Here is a 20,448-nt window from a genome sequence, read left to right as displayed (position 1 = left end):
ATGCCGAAGCACCGAGGTACCGAGGCTGTGGAGCACCGAGGCACGAAGCCACAAATGTCGGTAAGAGCTTTAACACCAAGGGCACCGAGGCGTCAAAGCTTTAGTGGACCGAGGGCGCCAAAGCACCCGAGGGTACCGCGGGCGTCGAGGCCTAGACACAGGGGCACCAAAGCACCAGGCACCAAGTACTGAGGGCAAAGCACCAAGGTACTGGGCTGCGTGTCTGTGTCTGGGCTGCTTGCAGTCACACAAACAGCAGCAGCGCGTAGCTTGCAACGGTGTCCTGCAGACAATTGCAGTGCAGTCACACAACCACCGCAGCACAAAGCTTGCAGTGGAGTGGAGCACCCAAGATGGCGTCCGGACTGTGTGGAGCGTCCGGACTGTGTGGAGCCCCCAACCGGTGCAGAGCGTCGCTTGTAGCGGGGTAGTACAGTCACGGACCTGGAGAAGGGGGAAAAACAGACAGAAGAAAAGCAAACACACAGTTTTTTTTTACACACAAACACACCACTTTATGGGTGAGTGGTGATGCGCGCGGTCTGCTCAACACTAAGGCCAAGGCCCAATAGAAGAAGCGCGCGGTTGTCATTTATTTATTTATTTTTAAAGTACAATGCAGTAGAAAAGAGACACTCGACAGCAACTGGAGTGCTTTTTTTCTTTTTTTCTTTGTTTTACTGTAACAGTAAAATTAATAGTCAACGAGTCAACAGCGGCTGCAGAGCGAGGCTAGACTTGCTGGAGGGTCATGTTATCCCTTCTCTTTTTTTTTACAGCTGCAAAAAGCAGAGGACAATTACAGTAAGGAACATGCATCAAGCTGCAGAGGTTTGAAAGCAGCCTACAATCGCTGAGCGATGTAGGCTGTTGAAGAAAGATATATATATATATATATATATATATATATATATATATATATATATATATATATATATATATATATATATATATATATATAAACGAAACACAGTTGTGTAGCGTTAGCTCAGTCTTCAGTTGCCGAGTTTCTGATTCCGGGGAAGTGGCAAGCCTACTTCCAGCAATGAATTGCAAAGGAACGCACAAAAACTCGAAGTAGCTCTAAAGAGTCAATCACAACTGGAAAAAGCTTAGAGTAATATTCACCCACCTTAACTACCAACCTGTCTGTGAAAGAGAGAATGCTTGTTATGTCTCGGTGAAGCGTGACCGAGGACGTCACTCCAGCAGCTTTGATATAAAAGCTCATCGCATACCTGACAAGCAGGCATATACCAAAAGTATCATTGGCGGTCATCTTCGAATTGAAAGGGAATCCTTTGACTCATCATGGAGTCAATACAATTATACTTTTAGAACTGCAATGTAATTCTGTGCTGTCTATATAATCACGGGATAACGATGAACTAGCAATCAAAAATGAATGAATGCCGCCGACGCCACTGAGTGCGAGCAGTTACATCACAAGCAACCGTCGCCGACTTCATTCTGAATCCAGTTTAGATTATAGAAAATTTAGTTTAGAAAATAATAATGTTTGAAAAACGTATTTTATTTGTTTGTGATTATATTATGTGCCCGGGGGGGGGGGGGGGGGGGGGGGTGTCACAGCAAATGACGCCCCTGTCTACAGTATCTGTGTGAATGACAAATCAGGAGTTCACAAAAGGCAAAACTGTCAGAAAAAGGTGTAAATCGGTATACAGTTGAGGTTTTAATGCAGGGTTGTTTAAATGGTATGTGGAGTAAGAAGTCAGTCGTTTACTGGATAGTTTGATAACTTTGTTACTGTACAGTTACTAGACTGCAACCCAAGTGAAACACGCCTCTAGTGCTGCACTCCTCTCTGCTCTCCACGGATGTTTTTGGACACAAACTTTTAACCAATAGGAACACCCTATTCTGCTCAGCCAGACTGCAACAACATGGAAGCGGAGACACGACTGAAAAACTTTGATTAACTTCAACTTCTTTACGCAGTTAAAACAACAAACCGAACGCACAGCAAATGAGACACATAACAGTCATTCTCTCATAGATGTGTATTTGGAAATCAAGAAAATGCTCGGGATGTACGTTCCAGATAGATTTGCTTTGAAGTCCTCTCAGGTCCAAGACGGAATCGGTCTTTACACCGCCAGAAGGGTGAAAAAGGTTGGTTTATTAAAATGCAATGTATATTCACTGCACCAAACAAACAAACACAATTATATTTCTAACTATTGTGTATGATGAGCGAACTCCGGAATAATAATGTACTATTTCACAACAGCTGGCTTGCTTTACTTTGTACTGACTGTCTGGAGAGTCCTCAGTTTGCAGTGCCACGTATCAGCGGCGGGGCTCTTTTTAAATCGCAGACACTGTAGTAGGCAGTACCTTTCCCCAGCCCCTCAAAGGGTTTAACTACAGTTTAGCGCTGTAGTAATGTATTATGCAAATCAAATTATTGGAGAATATTCGGGTTCTGGTTAATGTCTCATTGTAAATTAAATATACTTCAAAGTCATATTGATTGTAAAACCTTTTTTTTGACCCGATTTTTGCTGAATAGAAATGTAGTTTGATAGGGTAGGTAAACATTATACAGTTGCTATAACAAGTAGACATAGCGAGTCGCACATCTTTTGTTTATGAAATTAACCATGATTCTCATTCTCTCTCTCTCTCTCTCTCTCTCTCTCTCTCTCTCTCTCTCTCTCTCTCTCTCTCTCTCTCTCTCTCTCTCTCTGAGTTGTATATAGACGGATTACTAGTTACTGGGGTTGGCAGCATGTCTCTGTTTCAGTCTGCTTGCTGATAGTGAGATAGGAGGCTGTGTGGTCCAGTGGTTAAAGAAATGGGCTTGTAACCAGGAGGTCCCCGGTTCAAATCCCACCTCAGCCACTGACTCATTGTGTGACCCTGAGCAAGTCACTTAACCTCCTTGTGCTCCGTCTTTCGGGTGAGACGTAGTTGTAAGTGACTCTGCAGCTGATGCATAGTTCACACACCCTAGTCTCTGTAAGTCGCCTTGGATAAAGGCGTCTGCTAAATAAACAAATAATAGTGAAGATTCAGTTGACAGGAGCTTGCACATCTGCACACATTACTGATGTTTCCAGAGGAACAGTCTTTAATGTTTCAGATTCAGCTCAAGGCAGACTGATGAAGCTTGATGTTTTGTTTTTTAGTCAAAGTTAGAGGAAAGGTAACTTAATTAAATTCTGAAAGTGATGATAATATCACCGGGATCTCCCTACCAGCTTTGAACCCCAAAACGTTGTGTGTGACACTTCTGGTGGGCCAACCTTGAAGCACCAAAGTAATATAAGTCAATGCAGTAAGCTAATTTATTACATTTCCTTCTTTGAAGGGGGAGAAGTTTGGTCCCTTTGCAGGTGAGAAGAGAATGCCCCAGGAGTTAGATGACAACATGGATCCTAGATTAATGTGGGAGGTAGGTTCCTTGATTTTTCTATTTCGATACCGCAGTGGTACAAACAGCATTTCTGTCCCAAGAGGACCACATTCTCCAGCGCAGTTTATGATACTGTATATAAACCGTGTGCGATGAAGAGGATTCCAGAATAGATGTTGTCTGCATGCAACAGGAGAGCTGTGTTACTCATGCTCCACTTATGTATGAATCTTGCCAATAAGCCCTTTTAGATGACCTTTAATCTAAGTTTCCTCCTTGTGTGCAATAGCCTATACAAATTATACTAGTATTGTTTTAAGTCTTGTTTCAAGATATATAAAGACATAATTGTTCTGAGACTTTTTAAAAGCGTCTCAGATTCCCAAAGTACTTTTCCTTTGTACAATTTTTTTTTCTAAGATATGAAACCATCTCTGAAGTTACAGCACTATGGAATCTACTCCTATATGTTGCTCTGAAGTTAACACAGCCCTACAAAGCTCTTTGTACTGGACAGTGTCCATTTAATTAACTCTATGCGTCTGATTTTGATAATGAGGCAAACCTCCAACGCTAGGGCAAAATGCGTCTGCCCCTAATTTTGATGAAAGCACAGGACCTTTGCCCTGTAATTTTGGTGACATGGAGAAGGCAAAATTACTGTAGCAACAAATGTATCCAGACAGAGGTGAGGCAGATTTCAAAGCAAGTACGGACAATTTTACTAGGAACATTTTAGTTTTAAAACAAAGCACAAGTTTGTTTTTCAAGCCAAAGGAAACTGAACAACTGAGCGAGCTGCATGAATGCATTTTGTTTACAATCAAATAAAAGCAAGCACTATGTTACAATTTCAATGGTAACTTAAATTTAGCCTTGGTCCATTTAAAGTACCGTTTTAAAGACTTTAGAACCATAACAATATGAGTATTGCCGGGCCCAGATGATGGCCTAGGCAAACTAAGTAGCCGCCTAGGGCAGCAAATTTAGGGAGGCGTCAAAAAAACAAAAAATGAAAGAAAGGAATCTGCATTATGTGCGAAGCACCGCTCCCATGACGTTTAGCACCAGGGTAACTGGATCACGCTAAAGAATCTTATCCAGACATGCTCTTTCACATGGTATGGAGTGATCGATAGTAAATTGAGTTTGTTCTATCTATTATGTATGGAGACGTGACGTTTCAAGAAGTAATCCACTAGACAGGCATCGATTTTCACCGTCAGAACAAGAATTTGGTAAGTTAATAATTTAAGCACGTGAATTCACGGTATTTCGACAGTGAATACCAATGCTAATAAAATGTGTTCAATTCCGATCTCTGAAGTCCCAAATCAATCGATAAAAAATGAATAAATTTGAATGTTGCTTATCACATGATACTGGCAATATTACTAACCTGTAAAGACATATAATACTATTTAAATGGAACCCGTCCCGGACATGAGCTAAATTCAGCTGTAAAAATGCTTTATTTATTAATTTCTTTCTTTATTTTTTTTAAACTGACTAGCTAAGCTACTGTCATCAGATTCAAATCTTCCTACTTACCCATAGGTCATTCTTACGGAGTGACCAGACGGCTCTGTGTCACCGATGAAACACTTTTTTTGGCATAACACCAGGACAGGCTGAGAAAGCTGAGGTGTATAGACTCCCATCATCACCAATGCATAACAGACTGTGTAGGGTTATATTCAATTGATCAGTGATAAGCCATTCGTATACCTGAGTTACAACTGAGAAATGTAATAATAATAATAATAATAATAATAATAATAAGTCTGTATTTCGTGTTTGTGTATTTGCTGCGCAGACAGACAGCGGTTGCTGCCTTCATGTTTAATAATAGCCTACGTATGCATTGGGATATTTGTATATATTCTGAAAGCATGCATTTAGTTTAATTGCAATGCTGTGTGTAATTAGACTGACAGTATTGGTGAAGGTAGTAGTTGGCGTGACAATGGGCTGTTTTCCACAATCTGACAAATCCTGAAAAACTGTCAGTTTCCTAATTTGCATATAATTGACTGTAAAAGTGGGAAAAGGGAAGCGATTCATCACACACTTGTGGTGTAAAGAAGGACAATTTTTCATTCGATGCTTAACACCACATCTCAGCTGTTCTTAAGACGGACAGAACATAAAACATGCGGGGCTGCGGTAGAAAATGCCAATGCAAAAATGACCTCGAAAACGAGGCTGCTATGCAACATTCTTTCTTTTCTAACCATGCCCAATGATGAGGTGAAAAGAAGAATCAGACTAGATACAGCTGCAATTTTCTACCTGTGTGAGGAACTGAGGGGAGATTTTGAAAGCCAAACGGCTAGAACTCATGCTTTACCAGTGCACATCAAAGTTCAGTTGGCACTGGGGTTCTACTGGATCGTTCCGGAGACCCGGAGGGGATCAGTAAGGAGCACTGGCGTAGCCACAACATTTTTGCCACTGCGACAAAAATACAAATATCTCTAGAAACTTTGCCAAGCGTTCCTGTTCTGATTCAGTTTTAAGTACAGCTGTGGCCAAAAGTTTTGCAGCACCTAGAATTTTAGAACTGAGACCTAAAAAAAAAAAGAACATAATTTATATATTTTATTTATCATGTAATCAATGAAACTACAAAATGATGTTGCAAAAGTCTACCGGAAGCCATAATAGTAGTACAGTATTTCATGTTAGATTTCTAAATGTCACATTTTTACATTTTTGTCCGTATATGGAAAACTACAAAGCGGTATGTATTTTAATATGTTAATGTAACATTATTCAGCAGGTTTCATTCGACTTTATGAAGCAAAATGTGTTAATTCTATAGGAGGGTGCAAATCGTTTGGCCATGGCTGTATGTCAGTGCCTAAGGTTTAAACGCTCATCAAAAATTAAATGGGTAATATTAAAATAGGTTTTCATATCTTACATGAATATAGATTCATTAACCAGGGTGTATTTCATTTTTTTCCTGAAAAATTTAATCATTGGTTTAAATAAAGTGTAGCAGTTTTATTTATTGTAGCATGGTAATGTCAAATAATGCTTAGAATTGAAAACACTATTTGCCAACTATTCATACCTTACAAGTTACAAAGACAAAGTTTCACGAGTTGGATGGGGCAAAACGCCCATGTTAAAAACATTGATAATACATAAGATTTCCAAAAGAATGAAATATATTTTTAAACTACTGCCACCTAGGTACAATTATTTCCTTAGGTTTCCTAACCTTGACAATAAATAAAAATAAAAATCAAATATTCTAAAGAAACTTGCCATACTTATTACATGGTTCGTGATCATTACACTAATTCTGTAGCATTACAAAATAAAATAAATACATAATACATACCTATGGGTGTCTGTGACAGTAGTCATGATTTACATAAACAAATATGTAATTGACATGTTTGTATTTCACAGGTATAATAATTTACGTAGTATGCATACCGTAGTTATAAACACACGAGTTTCATATGAGTAGATGCTAGTTATTTAGAAATGGCAACTATTTACACATAAAATAGGAGCAGTAATATCATCTACTGTGAGTCGATTCAGAGAAACATTTATACACACAATGATGCTGAGACTACAGTCAATCAGCGAATCCTTAATATTTACAATGCGGTGACCATCACCATTATAATATATTTAACTGTGCAGCAAACTAATGTGTTGCTGACCCTTGCAGTTGATTCATTCTTCAAAGTTGGTTTGGAGTTTTTTGCATTTCATCCACAATTCGTGGATCGACTTGGCTCCCTTTTCTTCAGATTGTTCGGTCTCGTGGGCGGTCCGTGGGTAGCGTCTATTTTAATTTATGCATGAAAAGCTGACAGCGTGTTCTGTCGGCTTTTCGAAATAAAACTTTCATGTATCGCTCATGATTTAAGAAAAAGGTGTAAACACGGAATGTTCGGAAAAGATTTCTTAAAAAATTCTAAACACCGACACTTTGATGAATAGAGCCCAATGTCTGTGTTGCCCTGCAGCCCTTTCTGTTAAGTTTGTATTTTCAAAACGTACAGTAAACTGGGAGTGTGTTTTTTGATAATATTATCATGATGTAAATGTTTCCCAATGCATTAATTCATTTGACAGCACAGAATAATGATAAATTGTGATCCATAATGTGTCCTACGTAAGTTAAAAAGCTATATCTTTTCGGTCTCCTTAGCTTATATTAACATTAGTATCTGCCCCACAGCCTACAGTTTTAAAATGGTTGGATATTTCCTATGATGTTGTGATCTTCTCTAGAATAGTTGTTAAGCATGCAATATCAAAGGAACGTTAATGATTTTGCCAAAACATTAGTTCTCAACCAGTACATTTAGTTTCATATTACAGTTTAAAATGATGACGTTATTGAAGTTATGAAACAGTCATTTCAAAATCCCATATACTGTGGGAAACTCAATTTAAAATCTGTACATGGTCCGTACAAAATTTAGTTAATTTGATAGGGTGATGCAAAACTTTTGGCCATATCTGTAGATGTTGCAAACATGGTTTTGGAGAAATAAAGGAGAAGAGGGCAGCAGTGTGGAGTAGTGGTTAGGGCTCTGGACTCTTGACCGTAGGGTCGTGGGTTCAGTCCCTGGTTGGGGACACTGTTGCTGTACCCTTGAGCAAGGTACTTTACCTAGATTGCTCCAGTAAAAACCCAACTGTATAAATGGGCAATTGTATGTAAAAAATAATGTGTAAAAAAATAATGTAATTGTATGTAAAAATAATGTGATATCTTGTAACAATTGTAAGTCGCCCTGGATAAGGGCGTCTGCTAAGAAATAAATAATAATAATAAAAAATAATAAAAGAAGATGATTTGTACTGTTCCCAATGTCTTAGTTCTTTGTACTCGAAAGGTAAATTGATGGAAACCCGTTAAAGTAACAAGAAGATATTGCGCTGGCCTTATCTCAGCATGTAGATATTAAAACTCAGTGTTTTACTTGTGATGTTTCAGGTTCGTGGGAGTAAAGGAGAAGTGCTTTACATTCTGGATGCCAGTAATCCACGGCATGCAAGCTGGCTTCGCTTTGTCCATCAGGCGCCCTCACAAGAGCAAAAGAACCTGGCTGCTATTCAGGTACAGCTGTCTGCTTTCAGATGCTGGCCCTTCTTATCACAGAAAGGGTGTGTGTGTTTGCATGTTTTTTGTCTGTTTTTACTGTCTGGGAAGTTCTTCCAGTGCACTAAGGGCCCTATATTTTTGAAGAGCAGCGACTTCTGGAATTCAGGTAGACAAAAAAAAATAAACTCAAATAATTTCTAAACATACGCAATGAGTTGTACTGGAGCTTTCAATTTCAGAAACAAAGTAACACCTGTCCAACACATTCCTTCAACTAATATGCCAAAGAGTGAAGCAGGTGTCAGGAGACACACAATTCTGTCTGAAGACTTGCTGCCATCCATTTTTTCAAAGATTGTCACTATCATTGAAAGGATATTGATGACAAGCAGATTGTATTAGAAATATAGTGGCACTGGAAGCAAAAAAAAGTTAATTCAGACTCTAATCATACTTTAAAAAAGTAACACCAGGTTCCATTCTGAGCTCTTCCAAACCCATCTAGCTTAAACCCCCAGATCCCAAGTCATTAAGAATCTGACGCAATTTTGGTCTGTACTAGATCAAAAAACAAAGAGCCAGCTTAGTGCATCAGGGAAGGTTAAAGAGGTATTTACTGTGAAGCTGAAGACGTTTTAAAGGCCACACTTTGGAGATGTTAAAGTGGAAGATTAAGGACGAAGAACAAGCCAGTACTCTAATGCCAGGCTATCTCTGTCTAACAGACACATCTACAAAACATTTTGGAAAGAGGCAAGTGGATTAATTAATTTGCACAGTGCAGCAGCACATCATGTGAATGCCTAAATTACTCATGGTATCTTAATAGCTGTTATTCTTTCAAAGGAGTAGGATTAACTTGTGATGTAAGCAGAACACCAGATAGAGCACATTAAGGGTATGGAGGGTGTGTTGAGGATAGCATTAACTTTGATATGGAGGGTGTGTTGTTGAGGATAGAATTAACTTTGATATGGAGGGTGTGTTGAGGATAGCATTAACTTTGATATGGAGGGTGTGTTGAGGATAGCATTAACTTTGATATGGAGGGTGTGTTGAGGGTACCATTAACTTTGATATGGAGGGTGTGTTGAGGATAGCATTAACTTTGATATGGAGGGTGTGTTGAGGATAGCATTAACTGTTCTGAATGATGTATTCATTTTACGGGGAGATTAATTTATTCACTTTCAAGGTGAAATATAAAGTTAAAGGAGTCATTTAACTTGCAGTCATGTTCTTGCCCATTTATAACCCTAATGAATTTAACTATAGTAGTATGAGTGATAGATTGTTCTTGCCTCTGTAGTTATTGGGTCCCAATTTATGTGCAAGGGATTCAGTTAAACACCAATCTTATTTGGCCATTACACATTGCTACAATTAATAAATGCAGTGGTGTTAAGAAAAAACAAAAAACCAAAAAAAAAAAACAACAAAAAAAAACCTGGTGCCATGGAAGGGGTCCAAAGTCCTGTTTTTTAGAACTACTATGTGACTAAAAGCAGGTGCTGCCAATCAGATCCATGCCATGCTTCAGTTACCTGAAACGTTTTCTGCCTCAATAAGGAAATAAAGTGAATGCATACCGACTCAGGTGAGTCTTATTACAGGTTGAAAACCACCTATAATAACTCTAATCCGGTCATATCACACATCACAACAGCCTGCTTTCTGGCACGTGACCATTTGAGTAACAAGTTGGTTCTAATAAACAGACTCAGAGCTGGACACATGAATCCCTTTGAGGACAGGTCATTTATTTGTTGCGTTCTTGTGATGCTGTGATTTGTGCAATGTATTTATCCTGAGGGCAAACTCGGAGCTTGCATTTTATAGGACTTATAGGGATCATTTTATGTCTATTTTTATCATACAATTAGCTGCTACTTGACCGGTTGACAGTAGAAGTTAATCTTGTAATATGACAAAATTAAAAACCATTATCTAGATGTTTGAAGACAGACATAAATGCGTAGTATAATAAACTGCGGCAAGAAGTTTAATTAACTGTGCTGGATGTTAATCAGTTCCACCTTGAGATTTATGACACTGCTTTCAAGTCTTTATTACAGAAACATTGAATGCAGCTATTCATGGAAGCAGACACTTCCCTAGCTTTCTATTAGCCTGCAGGTGAAATTGTCAAGAGATGGCATATTGAACTTGGCACTTGCAGCATTTTGTTTGGTTTGCTTCACAAAAAACAACCAATCTATGCCAAAATATGGGGAAATAACAAGAAAAACACATGAGGCATAACAACTAAAATCTGGCTCAGCAACTCACTCCTCTGGCCAAAAATGCATGGACAAATATACAATAAAGGCCCTGTCCACACTATGCCTTTAAACCATATTAGTTGCATTTAAGCCAGCTTAAAAGTGCTAAATACGGTTTGCGTCCACACTACGCAGCATTTAATACCGTACTCGAGAACCAGACTGGAGACCACCTCAGGAGGTAGTCTCGAGTCCGGTTCTAATTAGATCGCATCAGGTAGTGCGGCTTATCAGAAGTGTGGACGCTGTAATACCAAACTACATTTTTTATCCAAAATGCTTTGTGGTATGTTTGGCGAAATACTCAGAGCAGGCGCCTGAAGGACTTGCTATCAGTGTACACTCCGCACTAGGTATTCATTTTTATGTCGGGACATCTCTGTTAAACTAGTGGGGAAAATAACAAAAACACAACGTTAAATTAGGCGACTGCAAAAATGAAATGCGAGTTAAAAGTAGGATCGGGGATGAACAAATTACGTAATTTGAAATAAAATTAAGAGGACCAGAATTAGGCTCAGGCAAGATATGAAGGTAAAAACAAAGATTGTTTTGTAATTAACAGCTTTTTCTGAGTCAACTCAATTTGTTTAAAGGGACTTCACCTGATTAAAAATAAAACCTGAAAACTTTAAGCCCGACGTGTGTGTGTGTGTGTGTGTGTGTGTGTGTGTGTTCGGATTTACTTTTTCCACAATACTTGTTATATTTATTTTTAGCAATATGGACCTCTGTTAATATGGGGCATAACACATTATTTTAAAATTTCCACGGTTCGTTGCGTGACTGGGAATTGTAACTGAACTATTTTAATGGTGTGTGGACGCATTAAGCCTGACTAAGCATGAAACGGTACTTCAGTGTGGACGCTTTGAGCTGTATTAATTAGAGCGGTTTCGAGTACGGTTCTCGAGATCGGTTATGTAGTTTGGACAGAGCCAAAGTAATCACAGAGGTCCTATGAAAACAAATCATTTCATGTGTTCATGACAGGATGGAGAAAATATATTCTACCTGGCTGTAGATGACATTGAAACGGACACAGAGCTTTTGATTGGTTACTTGGACAGTGACATGGAAGAAGTGGAGGAGGAGGAGGAAGAAGATGAAGTCCTCATCAAAGTGGATGAAGAAAATAGCAGAGAAGCACAACAGATAGGTGAGATCGGTCTGAATGGTACGTGAACGCTTTGGATCTCTCCCTGTCTTGCTTTGTATAAAAACCACGTTGTACAAAATGAAGTTGTTTAATATGAGTTTCTGTTACAGTGTTTAATTTAAATTTTTAAACATGTAAAGTATTTATCTTGGTTCGTAGACATAGGGACAGATTCATTAAGCTTTTGCTCCAGTGAAGGTAAAGTAAAAAAAAAGGAGCCCTAAAATTTGCCTTCTGCTGTATGCTATTTATTTCTGGTTTTGTCACTTTACCACTTTTAAAAATAAAATGTGGTGCATTCAATGTACTGGAGCAAAAGCTTAGTACACCAGTAAATCTGTAACCACAATTGTGGCATGCTTGTTGATAGTCCTGTGATGGTTTTTCACCATTTTTGCAATTTATATTCGGGTAAGGAGCTGTGTGTTTCATTATTGCCATTGTGAATTCACAGAGCTGGTAAGTGGAAAGGAGGACCACACCTGCCCACACTGCGAGAGCAGCTTCTCTAGCCAAGAGATACTTGCTTCACACGTACAGACACTTCACCAAAAACCCAGTGAAGATAAAGAATTCAAGTGCAGGAACTGTGGGAAGAGGTTTCCTGTCAAACAGGCTTTACAAAGACAGTAAGTGTTCAGTGATTTTTTTATAAAGTGAAATACACTTTATATTTTTGAACCACATTATGGAAACCAAAGTACCTCAATAGCCAGCTAGATCTGGATATAAACTCAACATAATGTGGGGCCAGACAAAATGCTGTTATCTCATGTAGCTGATGCTGTATGATATGTCTGGGTAATGGAAAAGTCTTTTTTCCACTTGTAATAGCACTTTGCCCATGTAACTTTGTAGAACTGAATATAACATCAGGGAGTGTGGTTGGTCAGGTTGACTGTAGAAATTCAACATTTCAGAGGCTAAGTTTAAACAAATGTAATATAGGTAGAATGGCTTTTATGATAAGAGCACAAGCAAGACATTTTTTATTGCATTTCTACTTTAAGAAAATAAAGTTCACCAACTATTTCTACAATAAGCAAGGTTGTTAACTTACAAACCCGTGTTGAAAGCAGTAGCTTATGCATGTTTTTTTGTAATTTGTTAACCATGAAATAAAAGCAGCTGTTTTGCTGTAAAAGCGTGAACACATTTTTTTTTGGTGGCCTCAGAGTGTGGCCACACTACACATTTTTCCTAAAAATACTAAGTATATCATACAAAAAATAAAGAAAATACAGTCAGCGCTCACATATCCGACCCTATAAAATTTTGACTTCAGTGACACGTGTGACGCGTTGGTGGTTAGGGCTCTGGACTCTTGACCGGAGGGTCGTGGGTTCAGTCCCAGGTGGGGGACACTGCTGCTGTACCCTTGAGCAAGGTACTTTACCTAGATTGCTCCAGTAAAAACCCAACTGTATAAATGGGTAATTGTATGTAAAAATAATGTGATATCTTGTAACAATTGTAAGTCGCCCTGGATAAGGGCGTTGGCTAAGAAATAAATAATAATAATAATTATTATTTCATTTTGGCCCGTTCCATCCCTTCCCATTTTTCAGGGAACACAAAAAAGATACAATATCAAAAATACATATCTGAAAGGACCGTGTTTTAAAGTAAGTAGGCTTCCATTTACATGTACTGTGTTGGTTTTGTTAGTAAGTATATTTTCAACAGAAGTAGTATTTTAATTCAGAACGATATGATTCTGAAAATGTCACTTGCCAATGCTAAAGAGACGACACGTCAACTGTAATACAGTACATACTTTTAAATCTGGTACGTACTGTAGCGGTATGTAAAATTTTCCATTAACTACCTAGCATATTAAAAATTGCAGAATATAGTGCTCGATAAGGCCCTAATGTCACAATTCAATTGCAAATGAAAATGCACAAAAGCAACAAAAGATCACAGATAAAATAAAAAAAAAATACATCACAGTATCTAAAACTGTTTAATGATTAACTATTACATTACCCTAGCTCGCAACCCCCCTGCCGACTCGGGAAACGGAGGCTGGAACACGCATCCTCCGAAACGTGCTCCTGCCAAGCCGTCATTTTTCGCACTGCAGATCCACAGCAATGCCACCAGACCTATAGTGCTGGAGGACAACACAGATCTGGCGGCTCCACTGCAGAGCCACAGGCGCCCTATCGGCCACAGGGGTCGCTGATGCGCGGTGAGCCGTGGATTCCCCTGCCAACCTAAGCCCTCCCTACCTGGGCAGCGCTCAGCCAATTGTGCGCCGCCCCCTAGGAACTCCCGGTCACGGTCGGCTGTGACATAGCCTGGATTCGAACCTGCGATCTCCAGGCTATAGGGCACATCCTGCACTCCGCGCGGAGCGCCTTTACTGGATGTGTCCCTCGGGAACCCCCATTTCCCAGCCCTTCTAATAATAAGCGAAACACAATTCAGGAGTTTTGCTAGATTTTATTTTTATTGATTTTTATTTTGTATTGCTCTGACAACAGGTCAAACTTAAGAGGTTCATCAATTATATAAATTGATATAAATTAATACAATACCCAAGTTAACATACATTACTAACGTATTAAAGTTAAATAAATACAAAACTACTTTCACTTTCCTGTTCCAGTCACATGCAGCTAAATCTAACAAAAGTATAACAATTTGCAATGCGGTTATATAAATCATAAAATATCATAAAATTACATGTAAATATTCCAGAATAATAGGTTGTGGAGGCCTTACTTTGACCCACTGAATTAACTAGTTAATGTTATACATTTTTAAATCCCTGGCTGTCATTTCTTCGCAATAAACAAAGTGGCAAAAGACACATTTTCATAAGTAATAGCAATACTGAGGTTTACTTATGCCTTTTTTTTTTTTTTAAGCTGTAAACGCATGTGAAAACTGTCAAATTGAACTTAAATAAACTCTTCAAAAAATAAATATAGAAAAGGGGGTGTTTTTTTAAACAAACAAAAAAAATACACACATCACTTGCCATTTTTGAAACTGTCGTGCAAATCCTGGCAAGGTGGTAAGTCAAAACATGTTGTGATTCATATTTCTAGTATTTATCATGTAATTTATGGCAGATACAGTCATGGATTTTTGCCTTCGAATTCATGTACATCAATGTTTGTACGAATAGTCAGATAGTTTCTCCTTACTAAAGAAAATAATATTACTCCCTATTACTGTTTTCACATCGCACTAGTAATGTCGTCTCTCATTGATCAACCAAGAAGCACCGACACAAAACGAAAAGGACAGAGATTTGAGATGCATGCCAAAATGAAATCTGATCAGAATAAAAGCTCACCCAGTCAACATTCAGTGATGATACTGACGTTAATGCTGGCCAATAGCAGAAACAGAAACGGAAGCAGGGTGAGGAAACAGAATGCAAGCAGCATGAACTGCACTGAATGAAAGCTGGATAGGGGTGCTGAGAGGTTGATTAGAGAGGAGTTGCTGGGTGGCTACAGGGGGGCAGCTGTGGCCGCACAAAATCCTGCTGGTGGCCGTATTTGAGAAATGTTGCTATAGAGCGTAGTACTGCTACAAGTAGATGCATGGCTATTGTGTGATAAGGGATGTGGGGGGAGCTTGTGCCTCTATAGCTAAATCTATCTTTGTGGAATGTAAACAAACTGTTAACAAGCTGGTATGAATTTTAAACAACAGAAGTACTGTGCACAGGCTATAGTACGATTTATAATAGTGTGAAATTGAACATGATTGTGGAACACTTGTAATGAGCCGTCATTGTGAAATTGATTAAGGAACCGGAGAACGGTATATAGGGACTATTATACGAGATTGCTCACTATCTCTCTTGAACAGACTGATCTTTTGTGCTGCTTTTAGTACATTTACATGGTGGTGTAAGATGTCGACATGAAAGTGATTTATGGTGGCATTGATGTTGGTTGAAGGTTGTAATGCTAGATGGTGTTTTAAATTACTATTGTTTCCTTATTTAGGCGACATTCTGGCGACTTCAAAACTTAGCATGGTTTAGCATGCTTGCAAATGCATAGGACTGGAGTATAATGGCATGCCAGTAGTCTAAACCTAGGTATCTAGGGGAACTGAATGTTATAAACAGTGTGTGTGTGTGTGTGTGTGTGTGTATACATACAGGGGTTCACATAACTGGTACACATGTGAATCAGTAAAAACAAATGTCGACTTCCATGTGGTTTTTTATGATGCAAAGGCGCACTGTCAGTACATTTTTAACAGGAAAGCAGTTTTCATAAAGGCAGTGAGAGTGCTCACAGTTGCAAGGTGACCCATACCTGCCTAACCTCTAGATTTCTCCTGGAGACTCAGAATTTTCTCTTCAGTCTCAGGGTTGATGGACTCTGTCAGCAGTCTTCGGGTACCTGAGCTGATCAAAATTAAATACCAGTCCCCATATTTCACTTAAGACTGGAGGGTTCAGATTTAACTACAGTCCCTCCCTGCTAGCGCTATCATTGGCTGCTTCGTTTTTATAAAAAAAGTGGAGATCTCTGTTAAGCCGTCCATTGAGAGAAGAGGGATGCCGTTACGAGGAGTGGCATTGTGGAAGCTCACGCTGACACTTCGCTTCTCAAACTGAGCGCAGATAAGAGATGTCGATGTTTGAAAGCTGTTACATTTAATTGTGAATACATCTACTTAACCATTTTACTTAAAATAATATATTTTCCCCCTCAGTTATATCCTTATATAAATACTGTTGTGCCATCAAGCTAACATGTTTGTAGCAGGGCGGTAGAAAGCGATTTGTTTTTGTGAAACTGTTTTATTTTGCTCTATGAGAGGTGTTTTTTGTGTTTAAATATTGTATTTATTTATGTTTAAAAATAAAAATAACGCCGCAGTGCGCTTTGCACCCGAATACACCTGTCTGTTGCAGTTCCTGTTTCTGGTGTGACGTCACCACTAGTCATAGTCATAGCCATCCCTGTCATAGTGTTCAACAACACTGAAGTGACAAAGTGACTTTTGAATCCCCAGGGTGGGATATATAGTGGTAGGCTATTGAAATAAATAGAGAATGTGCGATGATTTGTTAAAAATTGTAATAACCAGCAAATCCGGACTCCTACTTAATTCATAAGCTATTATTGTGGTCTCTGACACTGCCATCCCAATTGTTTTAACTGTTGGAAGAGGAGGTGGAGCTAGACAGCGACTTGGCTGATGCCCCCTAATTTTAGTGAGTACCAAACCATTTCTGCTGTTACTCACGTGAGAACCTAATGATGAAAGTTATGTGAACCGCTGTGTGTATGTGTGTGTGTGTGTGTGTGTGTGTGTGTGTATAATATATATATATATATATATATATATATATATATATATATATATATATATATATATATAATTACTTACTTGTACTGCAACTGTAAGATTCACATCAGTAAAAATGATTTCCTATATAAAAATAACAAAAATAATTTGTTCTTAAACCAACATTTCCTGTGTTTTTGCAGTGTTCTGCGGTGCAAAGAAAATGCCAGCCCAGTAGACACTTCCTCAAGAATGTTCCAGTGTTCCCTCTGCAGCACCTCCTTCAACTCCGAGTCCAGGTTTATCTGAGAAGCTTTGTGGGCTGCCTTCGTTTTGCATGACTGCTTACAAGCCTAGTTGCCTGCATCCTAACTAACACAAGCATCTGGACTCGTCTTATCTCAGTTTGAGTAGACATGAGGGTTAATCTCTACTCTTTGGTTGTCTTGTATAGTTTCGAACAGCACAAGGAAGCTTGCAAAGGCGATGCCAGGCTTATTTGTAAAGCTGTTAGCTGTGGAAAGAGGTTCAAGAGCAAGGGTGCTCTGAAGAAGCACAAAGAGAATGGCCATATAGGTAAGAAAATAAAAAGGGTTTCTTGTCTTTCTGACTGTTGCTTCTGTTCAGTGAAGTCATAAGCAGACATGACATGCTTGTGAATGGGCTTGTTTTATTGATTTACAAGAAGGATTTTAGATTAATCGGTACATAACTTTTAGAAAATTCCAAATGGTGGTGCAGCGGTTTAGTTTGAAAATACAGTAGCACTCATGACTCTGAGTGTCCTTGTTCTACAGAGCTATTCATTCAATTGTTCCAGACACAGAGACATACTTCCAACCTCCACTCTTGTGGTGATCAAAACAGTATACCTACCACTCCTCCTGGAAAATGTGATTGAATGTTGCCATGGAACCGGGAAAAGGTGCATGTAGGAAGCAAAGCAGTTATAATTAGAAGGCTTTCTTTATTGTTGCACTAATACCAATACAACAGCTGTATTAGTATTAGTTAAAATGCTTACTATTTCTCATGATCCTAATATACAGCAAAACACATTCAAAAGACAACTAGTATGCCCTTCATAAATTGTGTATACTTTTACAACCCTCAGAATTACTTTTATATTTTTACTTCAGAGAGCCTTTAGACATTCCTACATCTCATGAAAGATTACATTTCACTTTATGATATTATGTGTAGTGTGTATTTCCACAAGTAATAGCATACTACCTTAACGGAATTACATTTTATGTGCAAGTAGCTATGTAATGATAAAATGGAACTTACTGCTCACCCAAGTAATTGAAGGAAGTATTAAAACATAACAAAGCATTTCAGCAGGTCCTAATGGTGTGGGTTATTCTCCCCCAGATGTTTGGCTCAGATGGCGTGCCATGTGCAGACCCTGCCTAGTGGCCCCTCCGAGACTTCCTTATTTTTATCACTATCAATCTTAAAGCCTGTTACTTTAACACTACAGATCAGAGTGGCTTTTATGCAAGTAATCCCATTAGGCCAAATCATGTTCCAGTTGTAGGTTACAATCGTAGTTTGGGTTATTCAGTGTTCGCGCTAGGCCACGCCAATGCCCCTCCGAAATAAAAAATATCCCGCTGAATTTCTTTTAACGCGCACGTGTGTCCCCCCCTTCCCAGACCAGACGCAATACCAACACGCAGTATAATAATGCATTTTGTATTAACATGACATGTCTGTCAACATGGAATCAAAATGGATTTATTTAGGAGTTTTTGCCACTGATCAACACAAAAAAGCCCATAATGTCAAAGTGTAAAATAAAATCTACAAATTGTTCTAAATTAATTACAAACAGAAAACAGAAAATAATTTATTGCATAAGTATTCACCTCCTTTTGCTATGACACACCTAAATAAGCTCTGGTACAACCAATTGTCTTTAGAAGTCACATAATTAGTTGAATGGAGTCCACCTGTGTGCAATTAAGGTGTTTCACATGATTTCAGGTTAAATACACCTGTCTCTGGGAGGTCCCACAGTTGGTTAGTACATTTCCTAACAAAAACTACATCATGAAGACGAAGGAACATTCAAAGCAAATCTGGAATAAGGTTCTTCAAAAGGATATAGGATATAACAACATTTCCAAGGCATTGAATACCCCCCCAGAGCACAGTAAAGTCCATTATTAAGAAATGGGGAGAAGATGGCACAACTGTGAATCTGTCTAGAACAGGCTGTCCTCAAAAGCTGAGTATCCGGGCGAGAAAGGCACTAGTCAGGGAGGCCACTAAGAGGCCTATGGCAACTCTAAAGGAGTTACAGTCTTCCACGGCTGAGCTGGGAGACACTGTGCATATGGCAACAATAGCCTGGGTGCTTCACAAAACTGGCCTTTATGGGAGAGTGGCAAGAAGAAAGCCATTGTTGAAAAAAAATCACATCAAATCTCAGCTAGAGTTTGCCAGAAGGCATGTGGGAGACTCTGAGACCAAGTGGAAGAAGATTCTATGGTCTCATGAGACCAAAATAGAGCTTTTTGGCCTCAACGCTAAGCGCTATGTTTGGCGCAAGCCTAACACCGCACATCATCCTGAGAACACCATCCCTACCGTGAAGCATGGTGGTGGGCAGCATCATACTATGGGGATGCTTCTCTGCGTCAGGGCCTGGAAAGCTCGTGAAGATAGAGGACAAAATGGATTTAGCAAAGTACAGAGAAATCCTGGAGGAAAACCTGCTGAAGTCTGCAAGAGACCTGGGACTTGGGAGAAGATTCATCTTCCAGCAGGACAATGACCCCAAACATACAGCCAAAGCCACACTGGAGTGGCTTAAAAACAAAAAGGTCAATGTCCTGGAGTGGCCCAGTCAAAGCCCAGACCTCAATTCAATTGAGAATATGTGGAAAGAGTTGAAAATTGCTGTTCACCAAAGGTCCCCATCCAACTTGACGGAGCTTGAGCAATTTTGCAAAGAAGAATGGGCAAAAATTGCAGTGTCCAGATGTGCAAAGCTGGTAGAGACTTATCCAAATAGACTCATGGCTATAATTGCTGCCAAAGGTGCCTCTACCAAATATTGACTCAAGGGGGTGAATACTTATGCAATCAATTATTTTCTGTTTTGTATTTGTAATTCATTTAGAACAATTTGTAGATTTTATTTTTCACTTTGACATTATGGACTTTTTTGTGTTGATCAGTGGAAAAAACTCCTCATTAAATCCATTTTGATTCCATGTTGTAACACAATAAAATGCGGAAAAGTCTAAGGGGGGTGAAT

The 20,448-nt window shown here is 38.9% G+C and overlaps 1 protein-coding gene across 2 annotated transcripts in view; it reads left to right on the top strand.

The window, feature by feature from the left end:
- Nucleotides 1–1,768: 1,768 nt before the first annotated feature.
- The window catches only part of LOC117408483 (PR domain zinc finger protein 5-like), a 76,782-nt gene continuing 58,102 nt past the window's right edge, over nt 1,769–20,448 (top strand). The window contains exons 1-7 of one of the 2 annotated variants that reach the window (XM_034013490.3): nt 1,769–2,136; nt 3,338–3,421; nt 8,358–8,480; nt 11,741–11,906; nt 12,361–12,535; nt 17,384–17,479; nt 17,635–17,756. In XM_034013490.3, coding sequence (XP_033869381.1) covers nt 2,044–2,136; nt 3,338–3,421; nt 8,358–8,480; nt 11,741–11,906; nt 12,361–12,535; nt 17,384–17,479; nt 17,635–17,756 — 859 coding nt within the window. In that variant the 5' untranslated portion in view covers nt 1,769–2,043. Of the gene's footprint in view, nt 2,137–3,337; nt 3,422–8,357; nt 8,481–11,740; nt 11,925–12,360; nt 12,536–17,383; nt 17,480–17,634; nt 17,757–20,448 lie in introns of both variants that reach the window. The other variant, XM_034013489.3, reaches the window with a different exon arrangement.

The sequence above is a fragment of the Acipenser ruthenus genome, chromosome 2 (assembly GCF_902713425.1).
Source record: "Acipenser ruthenus chromosome 2, fAciRut3.2 maternal haplotype, whole genome shotgun sequence".
In the NCBI taxonomy this organism is placed as follows: domain Eukaryota; kingdom Metazoa; phylum Chordata; class Actinopteri; order Acipenseriformes; family Acipenseridae; genus Acipenser; species Acipenser ruthenus.
The sequence above is the reverse complement of the archived record's forward strand: the minus strand, read 5'-3'. Positions and strand labels throughout refer to the sequence as shown.